This window comes from Haliaeetus leucocephalus, unplaced genomic scaffold (genome assembly GCF_000737465.1).
Source record: "Haliaeetus leucocephalus isolate CR32 unplaced genomic scaffold, Haliaeetus_leucocephalus-4.0 Scaffold687, whole genome shotgun sequence".
Lineage (NCBI taxonomy): Eukaryota > Metazoa > Chordata > Aves > Accipitriformes > Accipitridae > Haliaeetus > Haliaeetus leucocephalus.
The window spans coordinates 4149122-4171016 of NW_010973123.1; the positions used below are offsets into that span (position 1 = coordinate 4149122).

At 40.0% G+C, this 21895-nt stretch overlaps 1 protein-coding gene across 1 annotated transcript; it reads right to left on the reverse strand.

Annotated features, from left to right (window-relative positions):
* Window positions 1-329: 329 nt before the first annotated feature.
* Window positions 330-21482, reverse strand: LOC104839578 (core histone macro-H2A.2). The gene is made up of 8 exons (XM_010579942.1): window positions 21258-21482; window positions 12978-13084; window positions 11414-11611; window positions 9685-9795; window positions 7825-7924; window positions 6786-6875; window positions 4614-4788; window positions 330-1059 (listed from the first exon to the last, which is right to left on the reverse strand). The coding sequence occupies exons 1-8, from the start codon at window positions 21427-21429 to the stop codon at window positions 894-896; spliced, it is 1119 nt and encodes a 372-aa protein (XP_010578244.1). The 5' UTR covers window positions 21430-21482; the 3' UTR covers window positions 330-893.
* Window positions 21483-21895: the final 413 nt, after the last annotated feature.

Genomic DNA, 21895 nt, shown 5'->3' on the forward strand with positions numbered 1-21895 from the left:
CAGATCTGGAATCTGCTCTGCAGCATGCAGGAAGAATGGCTTGCAGCAGTGCCTGGGGAAAGCCTGCCTAAAGCCTTAAGAGGCTATGGTAATCCTGGAACTCAACAGAATATAATGCAGCTTTGTGTCAACATCTCCACAGCAGCTTTAATTATGTCCCTTATAGCACTGTACTTCAGCCAGAAGAGCTGGTTAGTTGCATGCTAAGTGTGACACAGCAAGCACTTAGTTACAGATGCTGCTGGGTTTTTTGGTTGGTTGGTTTTTTTAAGGTGAGAAATTCCCATAGCAAAAGTAGGGTTTATAACAATAACCACACTTGACACATCTTTTTCTTTTTTCTTATAAAACAAACAAAATCACCATGAAATATTCTCAGTAATTACAGAGATTATTGTGAGTTAAAAGCAAAACAGAAGCTCCTCATGCATCACTTACTTATAAAATCCTTTTCCCCTCTCTGTGGGCTAGAGGCAGAAGTTTACCATCTACCCTCAAGGGAGAGCAAAAGGAAGCAGAACATTTTTAAGAGCTTTCTTTAAAGTGTGTGTGTGTGTGTGTGTGTGTGTGTGAAAAATTCATCACTACAAATCTAAAATGAGGTTACTGTTTAAAAACTCCTAAACTAAAGTAACAAGGGACACTAAACAAATTCCTGAAAAGAGATGGTAACTCAATTGCTTAAGGTGATATAAATGGCTAGAGGATGCTGACAGCATGAAGAAATCGGACTAAACCCCTCTCATCTCTAGTCACAGCTCTTCATCAAGTCACAACACATCACACTACTACCACTCCCCCTCCTCATCACATTGAAAAAATAAAACCCACCTCTAATGCTTTTAATGCTACTCAAGTTTGTTGAAAAATAAAGTTTCATTTGGCTGCCATTGCTACTTAGTGTCTAGCTTGGCCATTTCTTGCACATAGATGCCAATACTTTCACTGTCGAAGAGCAGAAAGTAAATGTTCTTCAAGGAGGAAGAGCTGGTGCCGTCAAAATGGGTGGAAATAGCTCTTAGAGTCACCTGGGCTGCCGTCTGTTTTGGGAAGCAGTTTCTATGCGGTAGGGGAAGAAAACAGAACAAGTGAGTGTCAGCCACCTGCGCAAGCATTATGCACACGTGACACTGAAAGGAACAAGCCATAGCTGTAATAACAACAGGCTGTTGTTAAGACAGTGCCAGTTGCAGTTTTGCAATGTGTAAATCCCAGAAGCAAACCCCAAGGTTTTGACAGCAACATTCATCTGCTGCTGTATTAGTTTCCTTGCTGGCATAGTTACTGTTTTCATTTGCTTCTACTTTTTATAACCACACAAAGTTTTTTAACATTCTCCCTTTGAATTAAACTTTTCCATGCCATGCTGGGCAGGCTAAAAAGTTCAAGGGATAATTATTTTTTTAGTTGAAAAGTGAAAAAAAAAAACAACCCCCCTCAACTACTTAACTGACTTCCTCACTCTGTCATTAAAAATACTTTGATGAGACTTCAGTGAAAATAACTGGAATTACAGCCCCAAGCCAAATTAAGGCCAAGACTCATTCATTCATTCATTTTGATGGTAATATACTCTAACCTACAATCTGAGAAGCTAAAAGCTACCAGTCTTTAGAGTAAGTGGACTTTTCGACTGTGTTGACATCTCTTGGGGCACCTGGCCCACATCCTTGAGATTCAAGTTTCTTGGCAGCAGCATTTTTTCCATCTTAATCATTCTCATCCTCCTTTTCCAAGTCACAAAACCATTCAGCTGCAACACAGTTCCTTCACCCTCATCTCCATGCTACAAGGTAACTGGCTGAGAGCACATGGCAAAGAACACAGTTATCATGAAGGTCAGCTGCTTTGCATCTCTGTTTATATAAAAATACGACTGCTACAATACTGGACATAATTTCAAGAACTGTTCTACAGTTTGAACTTGATGCCTATCTAACAAAATATTCTGCCTTGCAGTATGCTCATGCTTAGGAAGGTCTCCACATTGTTCTACTTGTCTAACACTAAACAGATTTCTTGACCTAGAAAGCATCCCTTCCTGAAGCAATACATGTGTGCGTCTGCCACTGACATCTGGAGGGAAGGACACTCTCCTGCATTCTCTGCTGGAGTTTCTCCGCTGCCTGACAATGCTTGTAATAATAGTTCTGCTGATTTTGCACAACACTGAAGAGTGTCAATGCAGTGCTTGCTACATGAGCATGTAGCAAGCCACGCACCTTTGAGGAGACTTTACTGGGACATACTGAATTGTCTGAAGGCGAGTTAATACCCAGCTGAGATTTCCGGTGGGTCTTTGGGCATAACTCTGCTGGCTGCTCTTGAGTTTAATGCCTCCTACTTATATTCTGCTGCGTCATAATGCTCCAGAGGAAGTTAGATCCATGCCAAAAAAATTGGCCAGCACAGCCTAGCCCATGTCCTTCCTCTGAGGCAGGATTGCATATAACTTTTCTGCTTCTGAGAAAAGTTTGTCTAACCTATACTTAAGAGACCTTCAGTGATGGGGCAACATCAGAATACACAGATAAGCCATCTCAGTGCCTAACAATCCTTACACTTGAAAAATTACATACATATTTCTTTTAATAGCATCTGCTGCCTTTGCAGTGGTTTTTCTTCCCCCCGCCCACTGATAGCACTGTCACGTGCATTTGTTTATAATTCCCTTTCTAAGTGTAGTACTACTCACTTCTCCTTACTCTACTTCATGTTAGTGATTTCAGACTACTTATCATATTTGTATTAAAAACCATCCAAAAAGGAGCTTGGAAACTAGTCATCAACAACTGCTGTATCCATATTCATTGTAATCTAAATGATTACTAGCAAACAGATTTTCCTATTTTTAGTCCCTGGACAGCATCTGCAGCAACCCAGCTAATACGCCTTTCTGGCAGCAAGCTATTGACAAGGACTTTTGAAACTGTTTTTCAGTTAATTTATATCTGCTTCACAGCACAAGTAATTTCATCTAAACTGCATTTCTCAACTTTTTAATGACAAGATCATACAGGTGAAAAACCCTGGCACAATTGAGATATCCCATCTATTGCTACATTACATCAGTTACTGTAAACAGTCCCTAAGATGGGACAGAGGAAAGATGAAAATTCACAGAACCGATACAGCATAATTCCTGATCTACTCAACAAAACTAGCATTTCTTGAGCAGACGTGTAGGTGAAATAAAATGATAGCAAAACCATTAAGTCTTATTTGAAAAACACTGCCTTTTTTCATATAACTTTGAGGTCCTTTGACAAATAAAGTGTAAACCAGCAGCACCTGGTAAGACTTACTCTATTTTCTGTTAGCAGGAGTAATTGTAAGAGCAACAGAGAGTGAAATGGAACTAAGCAGCAGAAGAATCTGCACTACGACTAATGTGCTCCAAGACTGGATTATTCTTAGGTAACACTCATAGGAGACATGAGGTCTACAGAGACTATTTCTATTGGTATTAAAAGCTACAGTTAATTTTTGAAAGCTGAATTTTATTATTAAAGAGTGGTAAAATAATTTATCACATTTTGCTTTGACTGAACACTATAAACAGAAAGATCTGTGTATAAATCATTAAAAACTGCACTGCCCCTCTATTTATTCTGTTGCCCTGATCCATCAAAATATTAAAGTGTCTGTGCAAAAACGGCATTTTCACCTCCTGTGTATTCAGTGATGTGTGGTGATTTCACTGATCAAAATGCAGTTTTACTTTCATTTTATTCACTACTGGGCCAACACAACTGGACTGTACTATGTACTCTACTCTCTGGGCTTTACTAACAAAATCAGTAGTTACATTTCAAATTAAACATAAGTGTGCGAACTCCAGCATGAAAGAACAACTTCTGCAGTTAGCAGGGTTTGTGTAAGGTTTCTTGTGATCAGAGACCAAGCAAGACTAATGAACTGTCCGTTTAAAAAAAACACAAAAAAAGAAAAAAAGAAAAAGATAAATACTTCGGATTTCTTAGTCAAGCACATTTTATTTGCCAGTTATTGAGAAAGAAATGTATAGTTTCATAGTTGGTTTCATAGTTCCCTTTTTAAAGCAGAACTGTATTTGAGAAACAGTGATTTTCTTTTGAAAGAAAACATTGTGTGACTAGTCTTTTTAATATATATTTCTTGGGATGACTTAAGTGAACACCCCCCACTTACCTAGCTCAGGGTGCATCACTGTTACTTCTCTTCAGTATTATGCTGGTATAATCTTATTAGTACAAATGTAGTTTTAATAAGATTCACCACAGCAAAAATAAAGGGACATAAAAACTGAGGTGGTGTAGGCCCATAGTAGAAGAATGAAAATTACTGCCTAGCAACAGAAAACACAGTAAGTCCACTCAGCTCTCCTGTGGGTTAGCTAATTTCTCTCTATAAAGGCTTACTGGTTGTTCCAAGCAAACACTGCACTTCAAGGTCCTTTAATCTGGAGAAGCACAGTGTCAGAAGGCACCTGCTACAGCCCTGTCTGGAGGCAGGGTCAGCCCCTTTTGTGCCACAGACCAGAGGGTACTTGTCTATCACAGCAGCACATCTCTGACAGCTAATTATACTGCTGCTACCCGATACAGAATCCTCTTATGCAGAAAGAGTCATACCTGCCACTGGGAAATGGGGGGAAAGCCACAGATTTCAACTTCTTGTCTTCTGCGGCTGTTAAGCAGTTCTTTACAGTCTCTTCAAGCTGCTCTTCACACTTGTCTGAGCCCCACTGTGGGATGTGACAGTGGATGACAAACTTTGCTGCTAGGCCGCTAGACTGAGTAAGTGCAGCTAACACAAATGAAAATATAACATTTAGTTTTGAATAGAAACCACCCCACAATGACCTCTCAATCCAACGTACTTTCTTAATTACATTACCTCTCCAAAGAAATACATTAGGAATTAAAATATGCCACAATGGCTCACTTGCAATCATAATCTGTCTCGTCATTACTTTTGTAATCAATTATTATTTCTTCAGAGACCAAAGAACCCAGGGTTTATTTGGTTAACACAATTATTCAATAATATTTTTTAGCTTTCTCATTCAGCATGGCCTCTGGATTTATTTTATGCAAAGTATCAAAACCTTGCACTGAACACAGTATCACTAATCCCCCAGTAGACATTTCTGCAGTGCTGTCACAGCCTTATCTGAATGCTTTGCACAGATATTTAGACGCACTTCACAGCTGGGTAATTTCAGATAATGACATGAAAATCAAAGATGTTTGTTGAAAGTCTCCACCAGTTATGTCCAATTAGAAATCTCAGATTAATTTTTCAGTAAGCCTAATATTTCTCCAGGACCTGCAGAGTCCACAGCATGGCAACAGTTTGCTTTTGCTGCAATTGCGACCATTAGCACTTCTGGAAATCTGAGTCTCTGGAATTTCAGGTTAAACAGCCTGAAATTAGCTGTGCAATTAAAGCCCAAGGATGAAAAACTTGGATTTCTTCACTTGTCCATGATTGCAGAGGAAGTCTGTTGCAGGCACAGAGGAATTCTGTCTAATGCTTCACTGTGCTACTTAAATTTCAATCAGAGAGAATCGTCAAGCCGTTAACCATAGGGAACAAATTGACTGAAAACAACACAGGTATCCTGTGCGCAGCGCTTGAATTCAAGCCCTTTAGGCTGGAGCTCAAGTGTTTGCAGCAGACCTCCAGTGATTAACAACAATTTATTATCACTTGCTTCAAAACCAGAAGGGGCAATTTCAAATACAGCAACACAACACAATGCTCAAGAGTATACATTTTCCTGTCTATTAAACTAAGATTATCTTCTTTCCTGTGACTGCCTTAATAGCTTAAAAGGAGTCTATTTTCTAGTTAGGTAATAATGTTGACAAAGAAAAGTAGTTTACTTTGATGTTATGGCATATATTTTTGATTCAATGTGAAAGTGAAGCAAAATACCTTGTACAAAAATTTCCCTGTCATTTGAGATTATAAAACTAGGCTATTCATTTAGGAAATTTCCAAAACTAGACTATTTAAAGCATTTAGTTTCTTGACTATTGAGATACTAAGCCAAATAAAGCACTAGAAGATACATTGTAACTTTGCTCAATCCTCCCTCCAGCCACCTTCAACCCCTATAAATTGGTTTAATTTGTCCACAAAGGAAGGCATAATCTCAAATCCCAAACTATTCACTGCTACAGATGTATTAAATATTTGAAGGGAGCTCTTCTGTAATTTGTATTTCTATAATGTAGCTGTAGTGCCTGGGAGAAGAGCAGTAATTGCTTTCCCAAAAAGCATGCCAGTTCTAAAGATTGTATCACATCTTTATTTGTGTTCAAAGTAAGGTAATTGTTTGGATTATACTGTTCATCAAATATGCATAAAGCAGAATAATTTAAAAACTACCACTGTTCTTATACCTCATATGTTAGACTGAGAGTTGTTTGATTCTCACTAAGGAATGCAGTACAAACAGGACAGGAAAGATGGCACAGAGGTGACAGCACAAGTTTTCCTTAATTTTTGGACTCCCACAGGCAGGAGTTGCCCAAGATAAATTAATCAGCCTGCTGTAACTTATGGTGGCACCCAGAAGCCCAAAGACAGAATGTGCACAGCACACAGGTATCCTATTCTTCCTTTCTTTTCATCTAAGCAGGCTATCCATATCAGCAACAGCTTTGAAGAAGAAACGGAAACATTTACATCACATAAGCAAAGGCACGTATATAATCAAGAACAGATCAGAATGTCCAGAGAAAAGAACATATGAAATGAGCTGTTTCCAAAAGAGAGCGTAGTATCCTTTTTACCTTCAGCAACTTCCAAAGGTCCTTGAGATTTGCGAAGCTCTTTCACCGTTTCTAAAAACTCTTTCCCTCCAGCCTTTTCCAATGCCTTGCCTGCAAGGACACAGAGCAAAAGGCCTTGGTTTCAAAGTATCAGTATGAAAAAACAACTCTACATTATTTAAAAGAAGAACATTGTACACATATTATCCTGTTTCCCTCTATCAGAGGCAACTGATGTTTATGTTTACCACTGTATCTAGCCACAGATAAAGTTTACTTTTTATTGGTTTTGAAAACCCCTGCATGTTATTACTGGAAATTACTTTAAGAGAATTACCTGTAAGAATGCTGTCTTACTCTGACTTATGGCTAAAATAGTGAAGAGTGAGATTTTCAGAACTCAGATTTTCAGCCTCCAAAATCAACTCAACATACAAACCCTACTACTTTCTTAAATAAACACAGCTGGGATGCCAGTGAAGGTCTCGATGACTGACTGTATAAAACAATGATCCAAAAGCCCGCTACTAGATTCTGTTGCCTCTCTATGTGACTAACTGCATATCTTTTTTACCTCCCCCTTGCTTAAATTTCCATATTTGTACACATTATTACATTATTTGTAATAATATTTCCTTATTTCACATGAGCAGTATAAGGCTTTGAACATGAGTATTTCTAAAGTATGTAAAATCCTACAATAAAAAGCATAATTAGAAAACTTATTAATATATAATTTTTGTCACGGAATTTTTAGAGGCAAATGCAAAAATAATTCAGTAAAGACTGCAATAATGATTATTTACACCTTTGCTGCTCATGTGCTTCAACAAATTATCTGTGTTTTGACTGTCGTAAGGCATCATTAAAAAAAAGATAAATTAGTGATTAGCCTGTTATACCTAGTCAGATCCAGCCTGATTTTCAGAAGTGTTGTAAGTGATATTTTATGGCCTGGGGAAGATTCAGATGAAACATGATGGGATCTCAGCAGGCAGCTAGTAGACCAGCTACTGTTCCAACTCTAGATCTGTTTTTATTGCCTGTAGCAGAGCCTCACCTATTTCCTCCTTGAGGTCTATTTCAGCAGTTGTAGGGTGAACGATGCCTTCTACTTTCATGGAGCCAATATGGCTGATGTCACTCTGTGTCAGAGAAAGCTGTAAAATAATAATGAGGGAGTAGAAAAAAAATAAAATAGTAATCCAAGTGCAAAATCATTTTCATACCAAAAAACTAAAATGAAAGAAGGCTGGATTCAGTCTTTCAGAGATTAGTAGTCTCACTGTGTTCAATATGTGTGATTCTGATTTTTAGCCTTTAATTAATCTGCAAACCACTCAGATCATTTTGTGATATGCCCACAGCTTGGGAGCTTGCTCCAAAGGAAGTTACTGCTAGAAAATTCATGTTCTAGCACCACACTTTGAAGAGAAAAGGCTAACTTTGGAAATGCTTTTGTTTAAAGAGAAAAACACTAAAATTAGAAGGCTTTTCTGTAGAAACACTTGCCCCCAGTAAACTACTGTAAGGGCTGAGAAGAAGGGCTGGACACTATCCTGATCTATAAAGGCTTCACCATCCCACTAATTAATTACCCTTTCAGTTCCTGGCATAAATAAAATATGGAATGCTTTACCCACCCATGCATCTGGATATAGGAACTGGCCAAAACTTGATGTCTCAAGGTGCTCAGAAAAGGCTGCTCCCCAGATTTCACAGCCTCATCACTTTGAGCAACAACACAGGACAGAAACCCTAAAAATCATTAAAAAGACTTTACAGTTGCTGAACATGTGCCCAGCACACTTCATTCCTTCCAAGATACACTGTGGTACTTAAGTCCTAACCAGAACAATAAGCACTGCCCATTTTAGAGAAGAAAGTGAGAAGCTGCACAGATTCTGGAGGAACTTAGGACAGGACTGAAGTCTAATAAAGGAGATCAAAGTTGCACCTACCCAGCCAGATTACAGCTTTTAGCAATCTTTTGGATCTATTATGTGTCTGGCACATTCTAGACCACTGTTTTAGCAAGAGATAGGATCAGACAGGCTGAACTCTTAAGTGCTGCTTCATAAAACAGGGTACACCATCAGTACAGGGGGCTTACAGAAGCAATTTCAGGAAGAACGCTTTTTCCAGATGACCTTACTATTTGAAATAATAATAATAATAAAATCTTTGCTGTATCTCCATAGTTAAATCTGTAAGAAAAACTCTAGCTTCACTCAAAGGGTCCAAAAATTAAGGCAGGCAAAAAACTCTCCCTCTTGGTGAGTACAGGAAAAAAAAAAAAAAAAGTACAGGACCAACAGTTGGCTGGACACCAAGGACACGTGGGTATTTTGGTGGGACAATTTTGTAATTCTGGCCAGGCAAGGTGTCACAGTCTGTGCTGAGATGGAGAAGTAGGCATGCCCTGCAGCTCTGGTGAGGTCCTCAATTTGAACAGTGAGAGAGCGGCGTCACACAGCCCACTTTCAGACAGAGCACCCAGGCTTCTGGCACAAACCAACACATGGAAGTTGCTGGGTGATCCTGGGACCTGGCCCAGAAATACTCTTTTATAAATAATAAATAGTCTAGAAGGTTAAACCTGGTTTGGCAGTATGCCAGGCACAACACAGCCAAGTCCAAACTGAACAAAACTAATACAGCTTAGGCCAAGAAATGAATCAGTATGGCACTCTCTACAGAAGAGAGACTGGCCAACATTATTCTTGGAAATCTTTTATCTGCAGACATATTTGTTGAGACCCTCTACTCCATCCATGACTTGAGTGAGTTTTGGCCTTAAATTTGGGACCACTAAGGGAGAATGTAGAGAAGATTTTGTACTGGTGTTAGATCAAAAGCATCATTCCACTTATGCTAGGCTTCATTGCTGTGATCCCAATCTGTTCTAACTTTGTATTACCTTTTGTCCTGGCACAAGGCTCTTGGAGGACAAGATAGTGAAACCATCCCCAGGTCCATCTTCAGATGTTGAATTTGAAGCCCCTTCTTTTTCATTGTCCTTTTGTTTGTTCTATTTGGGGGAGAAAAAAGCAATAACTCTCAAAGGAAAAAAATAATCAGCATTTACCATTATTCAGTAATGGATGGATTTAATCAGTTACTACAAATCTCATTTCTCAGATCAATATATTACTCATAGCCTTTTAATCCCCAAAGATTATGTAACAACAGAGGTCTTCACTGTTTATATAATGCTAAAACATCAGAGGTTCATCTGAGGCATTACATACGTTCGTAGTCACATTAAGAGTCAGGGCGCCCACATCCATCTGCAGTTTTACTAACAATTAAGGTTGTATTTATGTGTGAGTGTATGCTAGTTTATTTTTGCTGCTGACAGAGCAGAGCTCATACTAAATCAAACTTAGTTACTTAGTAACCCAGTCAAATGCTCCAATCTGAAGGAAACATCTTTATAATCTGAAAAAAATCGAAAGTCTCAGCTAATAAATCATACATCTGAATCCATATCGACAGGAGCAAGTCATCACACCTCCATACAAGCAGTCAGAATGACAAAATGAAATAACTAATAGCTGAAGCTTGAAGGCAAAATCCCCTTTGTGGGGGACACTCCTTTATGCAACCTAGCTCCAGGAGCAGGAAACCTGTTCCTACCAGAGCTGCAGGAGCACATATTCACATCTCTCAATATTTGATTTAAGGTATGTCAAGAAGCTAACTCTTCCTAACAAGTCCCAAACTCTGCACGTGCACAATTCAAAGTAAGGTGGTAGCTGAGATCAATACACAGAGGCATCCTATTAAGCATCTTATTATGCAGCTGTTTTCTTTTTAAAAGTTGTTTCTGTGTATTCTCAGCTATGGAAATGTATTAAACTTAGAGGCATCCAGAAAGGTGTGCTTAACACAAGTTTAAAAAGCTTAGGTCAAAGCTTAATATCGTTTAATCCTAACCAATCAAAAATTTAGCAGCATTTTAAGATGCATGCTCTGGAATGACAAACCAAGAGCACTGATCTGGGTTATTGCTTTACCAAATTAAATCGTTTAGGATGGTGATAGAGGATGGGCAACCATAAGAGAAGGTGCATCGGTCAAGTTCTGATTCATTTATTCTTCTTGCAACTCTTAAAAACCATTAACAGCACACCTAAGACCACATGAAACAAAGAGCTTGTCAAACTAACATTTATGTACCATGTCAGGACATGTTCTCTGGACAGTGAAAAAGTCTTTTAACAGCAACCCAGTAACTGCACAAGGCTGAAGGCATGACATATCTCAAGTAGAAAATGCTTTAAAAAACAGCTTCCTTTATTTTAAAAGCTAGAGTTCACTGCCACACAATTAGCGTGGAGATAAAGAGATTCTACAGTTATCAAGAAAGTACTGCAAAGGGTGACATGGAAATCTGAAGTTTCCCTCAAAGCTTTAAAGGTTTTTGTTACAAAAATTCATTAAAAAAACACTGTGTTCGCCTTTATTTCTAAAGTTTAGAGGAAAAAAAAATCCTGGTGTGTCTATTATCAACTCCTACCTCCTATTTCCAGTTGTTACAAACAAACAATGCAGAAGTGCTAATTTATTCTTCCTCATGGTCTTAGTTGGCTTTGATCTACTCCCTCTCCCACACCTCTGGAATCCCATATCTGCCTCATGCTTACCTTTTTGGGTGTCCGGGCCTTGGTAGACTTTGCCTTCTTCCCACTCTTTTTGTTTACCATGGCTTTCCTTCCCTTCTTCTCAGGAGTAGGGGAAAGGATGGTCTCAGATTTGCCTTTGGCACCCCGTTTCTTGGCTAGAAGCTCTGGCTGAATTCTGGGCAGGACACCTCCACTTGCAATAGTCACACCTTTTAGCAACTACAAGCAGAAGCAGTATGAAGGAGCACATTACAGATTCTCTTAGTCTGCACTCAAGCTATTTTTGCTGACTACATTACACATACACAAGTAGAGTCCACACTTCCTAAAGCATTGAACCTTATGCCTGTATCATGACAAAAAAAAAAAACAACCCAAAAAACTATTAGGGAGAAAATCCACAATAACAAGAAACCTGACAGGTGATGGTGAGGTCAGCCAGCACACCCCAGACAACTCTATCATTGTACTGGTCAATCGCTCTTCTCTCTTCCAGTGCTGGTCTTTCTGCATACCTGTCCTTGGTGACTTACAAGCAGTGAATGAGGGTAAGAGATGATAAGCGCCTGCAGGCTACCTAAAAAAAAATGATTGGACCACAGCCCTGCTCAAAGAAGGACTGGCTGCAGATCCCTTTGGCAGGGAAACATTCAGTGAAAGCAAGTATGAGCCCCAAGAACCTGCTTTGCAGTAGCGAACAACAGGAATGGGCTGTGATATTATGTGGAGGACAAAGTCTGGCTAATTCCTAACAGACAGCACTAGATCTAGTCCCCACTTCACAGGCCAGTGACCAACACCACAGAGCAGGGAATGGGCTGGTAGTGTTAACATGCTTTTCCCTCTGTTCTGGCCTCTGTTTTGACTTTTCAGTCACCTTGACTGGAAACAGAGCTAGATGACTTTATGGGCCCTGCATTTTCATTATTTAAAGTGGTCAAATTAAGTGCAGTAATCTTTCACATGGGGCCAACCAAGAAGAGATCCTCTGATGCTGACTGAACCTTTCTGGCACCCCTGAATGCTGCAATTCACAGCTCATGCCATGATCTCTCTTCTCAACTCAACAAGTTTAGCAGATGTGATCCCACAAGAGATCCTCAGAGTCACAGCACTGCAACCCACAGTCTGGTTGCTGATAGGACTTGGGCATACAGTCAGGGAGGCACTCCTGGAGGCAGCAATAACAGAGAATGAGCTAGATCCCTACACAAGATGGGCCTTGCAGCCAGTATAACAGAAAACACACATTTCTACAGCTTTTGGGAAAAGGTCTTCCATAAGGCACTTATTTCTTTAAGTATTGGATGTCCCTGAGGGAAAAATTAAGCATCAAGTTTACCCACTTCAACAGGACTCACAGGCTACAAAAGAAGCAACATTTATATCCAGAGGATTTAAGATGAGATGTCTTAGAATCTTCTTTTTTGTTTGCTTTTATTCTGGTGGGCACAATCTTGTCATCTTCTGCTCTAATAATTGTGTTCTCATTCATGTGTCACACTAAACTGTTTCTAACCTTCTATGGTAGCAGCTTCATTCATGCCACAGCACGTAACTCTTGCACTGAAATGTAAGCAGGTACCTGATTCAGTTCCTCATCATTTGCAACTGCCAGGAGGATGTGTCTGGGGGCAATTCTCCCTTTCTTGTTGTCTCGCGCTGCATTTCCTGCTAATTCTAGAATTTCAGCTGTAAACACATTGAGATAAAAATGAATAACAAAAATGCAGCTTATATACACCCTGTAAACACTTTTTACATTCCTTCTTAACATCCATTTACCTTTTCAGGGGCGTTTCCCGATTTAAATGGTCTTTGCTACAGAAAGGCAGAAACCAAACCACACTCAATGTGTTTGTAAATTTACATAAAATAATCTGTCCTTCCTAATTCCCTGAAGGATAGCTAGAAGAAAATATGCTAAGCTTGGTTCACATAACTTCTTTTACGAGTCCCAAGTCAGAATTCTCTTTCAAAAAAACAAGAAACACCCTACAAAAATGTACATCAGCAGTCCAAAATTTAGCAGTAACCCTGTAACAACAAAACAGTAAAGCATGCAATGAAACCCCAAACCTAGTACAGACAGCTCTGACAAAACAAAAAGGATTCTCAGGACCAGGTAAGACGAAGACTGAGGTGCATTTAAAGAAATACTTTGAAAGCCAACAAACTAGCCAGGCAATGCTGCAATTCTGCATTAAAGGACATTGAAAATCTGAGAAGCTTCATTTCAGAACAAGATATGAAGGGTTTGACTTATAGGCAAGCAGAGACAACGTAAGAGCTTCAATGCATGAACTATTGGTAGAAAGTTCCTTCTATATCTCCAGGAACAGCAGGTCACGTCAAAAGTAGCTTCTGTAGATTTGCAGTAACTTTTATACTGTGATTAAAGTCACTGGTCTTTTTTCTAATTGTTATAGAGGAAACACAGACACATCTTTCTGGGTTTATTTAAACCATAGCAATCAGTATAATTCATTAACTTACACAGTTTGGCCCCTACTCAGAAGTTATTTCTCATGTAAGAACTCTATTGAAACACTGAGAAGGAAGGAGAAGGGAATGTTTTGCTCCAAATAATCATAAAAATCATATTCACATCTTGTTTCATTTTAAAAGTATCCAGTGTCCCTGTCTTCTGTTTTTTGTTTTTGTATTTACATTTACCAGTAACAGGGGTAAGAAAGCTACAGCCTATCAGTGTCCTACTAATGATATCTTACTCCTTTTTATCAACTAAATAAAGAACCATAACTATTATAAAAAGAAGAACTTTCATGAAAAATTTAGTGGCAATCTACCTAATGCTCTCTGGCTAAAATCCAAAGGATTTCAACAAGAGGTTTAGTTCATGGGAAAAATACATGCTTTCAATTTCACTTAGAATAACAAAAGTGCATACTTGTCATCCAGTTTTCACTACTATACAGCATGCATACTTAACTGAATGTTGGAGATGTAAAAGCCATTGTTTAGAATTATGTGCATATTCACAGTGAATTGTTTAAGAAACAGCCAGTGTCTGTTGCAAATTTTCACAATTATTCATGCACCATTTTCAAGAAACATTATCAAAATCGCAAAAACAAGCACTTAAATTTTAGGAAATATTAGAACCATGGTTGCAATAACTAGGCCACTGCTATAAGGAAAAAGTATGCGATGGAACAATCAGAAATAGTATCACACCACAGACAGACACTGGGTCTACATTAAAAGTTAGGCCAGCAACCTCGGCTCTGGCATTTCCCAACTTTGGAGCATTTGACTTGGACTTGAAAGGAGGAGACTGAAAAGAAATCCCACATAATTCAGCTATATTCACCCCTGCAGGGCTGCAGGGCTGGAAGTTTCAAACCCTCCTCCCAGACCTCTGCCAGTGGAGCTAATGCAGCAGAAGACAGTAGGAACAGATTGCCATCCATTGCAGACCAGCATAAAGCAAGAAAAGAGACCCAGACTTCTCCAGTGGGTTTTGCAGATGTGTGCTGATAGCAGAGGAAAATTGCATCAGGAAAAAAAAAAAGCAACACATACTTACCTGCGTGGTAACTGAAGTTCTTTCAGATGTGCCAACAACAGGCACATCCTGCTACCTGTGTGCTCACCCCACTCCCCCAGGTTCTGGGTCCTTTGGCCAGCAGCATCCTGATGGTGCACTCAAATCTCCTCTGCCTAATGTTAAGAGCAAAAAACGCAGAACACTCAAATGCCAGCCATCTACCACAGGACATTGGGAGGAAGGGAATCCAAGGAAGAGATGATGTATGGCAGACTGTGGAATACGCATATAACTTATCAAAGGATGCGAATTATTTGCATAGGTGAATAATTGCCTTACCTCCTTCTAACGATTGTTTATATGCATATTTTTCTAATGCTGGAGGCAGGGACTCATAGTCTTAAGAATGTAAAATGGCACTTGCAAAATGCAACATCAAATCTGTAGGCTTCAGTTATCACATCCTCTGCCGATAACAACAGGACCCTAAAGAAACTGCTTTACATTTCAAGTGGAAACATCTTCACAGCTGAGGTTACCTAAATTCTACTGAGAATATAGGTCCTATAATAAATTGCTATACTATAACAAGCTCTCTTGAAATCGGGCATCTTGATATTCTCAGACGTAAGCTGTTTTATCTTTATGTGCTCTCAGCAGCAGGCATTAAGAATTAAAGTGAAATCTGAAATAATCCTGCTTCCCTCAAGATTCAAAATCCACAAAGATACCTCCACACTGGAAGCATAACTTCACATTCAGACATCTTCAACGTAGATAGCTACAAGCAAACTAGCTCATTTATGCCCTCCACAGTTTACCTTGGCCTCAGATAGATATCGAATGCTGGTCAACAGAGTAATGCCCAGAACTATCCACTGACTCTACACAACACCTAGTGTTTTTAAAGGAGACTTTTCTCCTGTTTGATAAGCGCTCGGGACCAAGGAAGAACATAACTGTCTTCCAGCCAACACAAACAGCAGCCATGCTATGACCTGAATGGGATTACATCTTCTCATCCTGTGACATACAGGAAAAAGAGGTTTCTTTAGCAGATGGATCAACAGATTTGGAGTGTCTGGAAATTAAAAGCATCCTAGCTAGGCCAAAGCTATTTGTTCAGCTGAGCTCAGCCTGCTTTTGTGAAGTGCTCAGCTGGACTGATAAGAAAGATATATGAGAACTACTGATAGCAGAATTGGAAAGATTTCAGACAGGTTACCTTGTTTTCCACTTCCCCTTTAGGATAGGTTTTGACAGTTGCTGTTACACTACCACGTACAAATCTACCCAATAATACCTTTTCTCTGAAAAGACGTATCAGATGATGGAGTCCTTGGTCCTCCATTTGCAAGTGGAAAAGCATCTGCTCGATTTTCTCTTGATGGCAGATGAGTGAAACAGACAGAGGAGTATGCCACCTGATGTCCTTTGAAGGAGGAGGTATTTGCTGGTGTTGTGTTCTGCCCTAATTTACTGAAGATGGCTTTCCATTGACATCTTCTGTGAGTTCCTCTGACCAGCACACCATTCATGTCTTCTGCTTCCTAAGCAAGAGGCATCTGTATTCTTTGCCTACATTTTGGGAAGGTGCATTATGGGACACATGCAGTTGATGTTTGATTTAGATGATGATGACTGTAGTCAGCCCCATGCACACTCAGAGCATAGTCTGGCATGCATCTGTTGCAAAGTCCATAAATCCAATGGAACCGAGGCCAATTTTTCAGGGAGTTTTAACTCTGAAGCCAGTGGAGCCCAACACTGTTCCAGCAAACACAACCTTCTGGATAGGAATTAAGCTGCAGTTTTGCAATATGATATTCAAGCCTAAGATATAAAACAGCATAGAGAGATTATAAAAAAAAGCCTTAGAACACTGATGAGATCTTCTTCACATTAGCTAATCAGTCGAGGTAAAAGTACCTCTTCTCGAGACACACTACGGTGATTGCTGGCATTTTAACAATGGGGTTGATAAGCCAAAGCGCAGATTTGGCCTTGATAATGGCAGTGGGGTGCAGCAATCTTGCATACAAAGGGAAAAAATGGGGATCTATTGGCTCATAACACGGAACACATACCAAAGCCAAAAGGCACTCTGAACCATGCGGCAACTGGGAATAAGAATGCTCAAGAGGTATATGCACCATCTGGATGATGCTAGTCAAGAGGCTTAGTGCTTCAGGGCAACACAAATATAGGCCATTAACAGACCATGTGCATGGCTGATCACTCACAGGAGAATCACTGGTCCATGCTAGGCCCTGGATGAATGCAATCAGACAACTCTGGTCCTGTTTGACCCTTCCAGCCTCATCCCCCGTGCCCCTATTCCAGCCATGACTTGCTTTCCCAGCTCCATAGCCCATTCTCCTTTCCTTGGCAATCCACACTTGAGATTTATATCTCAGTTGCCTTTCCTAGACAGTCTCTGTCTCTCCCGTCTACTCTTCTCAGCTTTTTTAACACTCAGGCTCAATCTTCCTTTCTAGGTTCTTCATTATCAGCACCCCCTCCATCCAATCCTTGGCCTGTACCCTATTTTTCCAACTTCCTCTTCAACTTCCTGGCAGGATTTTTGGACATGCCTTGCCATTTATTTGCCCACTGGTCATCAGTTCAGCTCTCCCCACTAGCCAGATCCGTTCCCGGCTCTGTCTCTAACATTAATATCCTTCTCCCATTACCATCGTCTCCCCAGAATGTTATGATCCGTTCCCAGTCTCCTTCTCTGACCAGTGTAGAACCTGTTCCCAGTCTCCCAGTCTGCTTATCCAGTTAATTCCAGCCTGCCCTTCCCACCTCACAGAGAGTAAGTAGGATTAGCCTCTCTTTCAACTCCTATTCATGTACTCCCTGCCCTCAGTCCCAGACCTCTTGCCACCCACCTTGGTGCGACTTTTGCCTTCACAACAGGGAGCTTCCTCCCCTGTGCTGCCTGGTACCGCTGAGACCACAGAAAGCAGACTCCCTGCTCTCAGTGCTGTGACCAGGAGCAGCCGGGGACAGCAATGAGAGGAAAGTCCTTCTGAGCACCTGTAGCCATGGGCTGAAGCATGCTCAGCCACTGCGTGGAGTGGCCTATGCGCAGTCCTGTCACACATCGGAGCTGAGAGGTTGAGACATGCTCCATCACTCCAGGGGGACAAGGCATAGGCAGTCTGGGCAGCACTGGGAGCTGAGAGAGGCTGGAGCATGCTCAGTGAGGACCAAGTCTTCAGAGATTTTAGCTGTTAAAAATCAAAGTGTCTTCTGAGCACGAGCAACCTGTGGTTCTTCAAAGTTACAGCTTGGCCAAACAGAGCAGATTTCTCTGAGATGGCAGAGACCACCCTCCCCCTTTTGTAAAGCATGAACTCTCTGCTCAAACGCAGAGAAGCACTCAGGCATTTAGAGAAGTTCACATGAATTGTTTTAACTTAACAAAAAAACATGGTTCAACTCGCTTCTGTGAAACAGCTTAAGAACCAGACTCCCTTAGTCCCACCCTCCCAGATTTAGCCTGAAGTAGTTCCCCTGTATGCAGCCTTTCATTCTGAGTAGCCACCACTTCATAGTTGCAAGTCCATGAGACAGAACTGGAATTTTTAGGAGGAAGTATCAGATAATGTTAAGAAATGTTACCAGTTTGATATATAATAAGCCCTCCGACAACAGCCTTGGAAAACCACATTTTGTTTCTAAAGGCTTGCCAAAAGCAAGGACTATATTCACACATATGTATTAGGAGTAACTAGATCAGCAGGGTTAGGCCTTGCTAGATGTTTTAATTGAAATATCCACCTTTGTAAACTTTTCAAACAAAACTCTGGATAGAGTACAGAAAGTTTGGTTTGGAAAGACCACTATCCACAAGCAATAGGTGTTTGCTCAGAAACATTACTCCATTCTGTTACAATATATAAAGGGTTGGGGTGAGAGGGGGTTCCCTCTCTGCTGAACCAAGCAGCTTAAAATAACATTCTCTTAACAATTTGTGTAGGCCCCCAGCCTACACATCTAGCAATTTTCTTGCCCCGCTGACTACACATTCTTTTTTTCTAAAACAAAATGTAGGCCCACACATAATCTGCCCGTACCATATTAATGATTTAAATTAAACTGCACTTACTAGCCAGAAGTGGAGCCAAGATACACACTGTTCTAGTTCAAGTAACAGGTAAACAGTGCTGTGCTGTGTGTTATAGAAAGATGACCATAACTCAGTCTGCGCTACCCAAGTGCTGCAGATACCAGATATGCTGTTGACAATTTATTACTACACCTTGTAGTAATTGCCACAGCTCAGAACAAGCTCCTCCAAATGTTTATCCTAGAAACTCCTTTGAATGCTATGGATCCCTGTGGAGTGGGAAAAGAAGCAAAGTATTCCTCCCCAGACTGAAGGTCAGCAGAGTCACTATGCAGCATGTTATTCAGTTAGAAAAGTTAGTGCAATTTCCAAAACCCATATAATACGGTTTTCATCTTGCAATACCCAGCCATCCAGAAGTCTGTAGATGACTTATAAGCAATTCACAATCGATGATAAAGTAAAGCAAACACAACTTGCTATAGAGAAATTCGTATTTACAACATTCCTGAGGAGGCCTGAACCTCCACTAGCAAACATACAGGGGCCTACCAACAAAAACAAGGCTGAAAATCACTGTAATAGAGCAAGGGAGCTACAAGAGCTATGAATCCTCTGTCTCCACCTTTCCCCCTAACTCCCTGCAGCCTCTGAAGCATCCCTGCTGAGTCGCACTCCATGTTGCAGCCAGCTAAACAAGCTCCACAAGTCACAGACTTCCCCGGTGCAGCACAACTGCACCAGCTTCACTGAAAGAGAGATTTCTGCAGTTACAAGACTTCACTCTAAGTGTATGAAACTGGATTGTGCAAATATGAGTATACATATGTTCTTAATGAAGTGAAAGATCTTCTCCAAAATCACTTTAGAGAACCAATCTTTCTCTATGATGAAATGATCTTAATACAAACATGTTTGTTCTTACACAGTAAAAAAATAAAATAAAATCAAACGAGTGGGAGATAAGGCTCACCATCTTGGCTTTTGATTCTGCTTTTCAGTGGTGTTTTGTTTTATTTTAAAATCAGCTCCTTTTCTGGACTTACCTCTTGAAGGAGTTGGGGGTGAACATAAATGCAAGCTTAAACATTTTGTTTACATTTCTTCCACATAAGCAATACATTTTCACTCCAACTCCAGAAGTAGCCTCAGGAAAAAAAAAAAAATCGATTCTCTTCTTGCAATTAATCAGTACAGATGTGGAAGTTTCTGTAACATGCTATTACGCATAATCATAAATTTAATAAATTAATAGTGAAATTATCACTATTTCAGATTTTCTCTATACCTTTGAAAGGAAATAGTGCTTTTACCGTTTGGTAGCGAGAACAGGCTTTCATGTGTAAAAAAGACAGCAATGTTTACATAAAAACTGGCATGCTGTTATATGGACAACTAGGCTCCACGCAAGCTGCTTCTTCCATCCATGCCACTTTGGCAATAAACTATGCTTCTGAAACACGACCCTCTCAACTAATTCCATCCAGGCTTATGACTCCTCACAGATTCTCTAATGCACCTCAGTCTTGATCTGTAACACCTAAGTAACCTGAACCAGAATCCTCTCTGCACTGGGCATTGTAACAATTTGCTAAGGTGCTATTTTCCACAATGAAGAAAGAAACCAAACAGATATGATCGTAGGACAGTCTGAAATATTATAATACATCACAGTATATTGCAGTATATTGTATCACCATGTGACATTTGCCCCTTCCTTTGGGGTCAATTTCAGAAAGGAAGGGAAAAGAAAACTCAGGGTATGTGGGAAGATTTAAAGCCTGAAATAGTTTCTTCATACACTTAGGCAAGCCAAAAGGATTTTTAAAATACAAATTAACAGCCTCCATACTTCATAACACTTTGACACTGCTCTGCAAGGAGAAATGCAGCCAGCGAAATAGAGTTTGTTCATTTAAAAAGCACCATAGATGTACAAGGTGGGTTTGCTTTTTTTTCTCCTGTTATTTACATCCAGGTGTATCAAAAGCCTACTTCATATCGGTTTTCTCTTGGACAGAAACTATCTAGACATGACTCCTTACTCTGCAAAGCAACAGAAAATAATCCTTCCAACTAGTGACCGAGCATGGTGCCTCTAAAGGAGAAAATTTCCATCCTTAGCCTCTTCAAGAAGCAAACTAACCTCCTTAGCATTTTAAGCAAATTTCAACAAATCCTGCACCAAAAGTGCTGAACACATTTGTATCCTAGCCCATGGATATCCCTGGCTTCTGTGCATGATCAGCACTTCCAGGATCAGGTTCTTGGTTTACCTGCTAGGTACTCTATGACGGCTGCCATGTAAACTGGTGCTCCAACACCTATCCGGTACTTGTATGTTCCTTTCTTTAAGTAGCGCATCATTCTCCCCACAGGGAAAATAACGCCCGCCCTGCTTGAGCGTGAGAGTTTGGACATTTTCTTCTTCCCACTTCGGCCTGACATCTTGCAGCTTTGTGCTTTTCAATGTGCTGGTGATTCTTAATCCCTTGCTCCAATCCAAAAGCTGCAAAAGAAAAGAAACAGGATTGGTGTTCAGCATGTGAGAAACATCTTTATACATTACCTTGTTCTTCCAGAAGAAAAAATTCAAACCCATTCTCAGTACCTATTAAAGCTGAGGAATTACTCATTCAAAGTTGAATAACTGGAACATTTGCTATAACTTTTTTTTTAGACTACTGCACTGTCAGCATTGCAATATCACAGGAAAAGTCGTTTGGACAATATAACAAAAAAAAAAAAAAATCAAATGCACATTAAATGAATCTTTAAAAACAAAACCAAATCACACCAAGGCAGACATCTGCAGCGTGGAAGATTTCCATGTTGATTGTTAAGTTTAACAAATCATAAACAGCTGAGAAGTACTGGCATAACGGACAGCATTAAACAAGCTGAAAAGCAGATA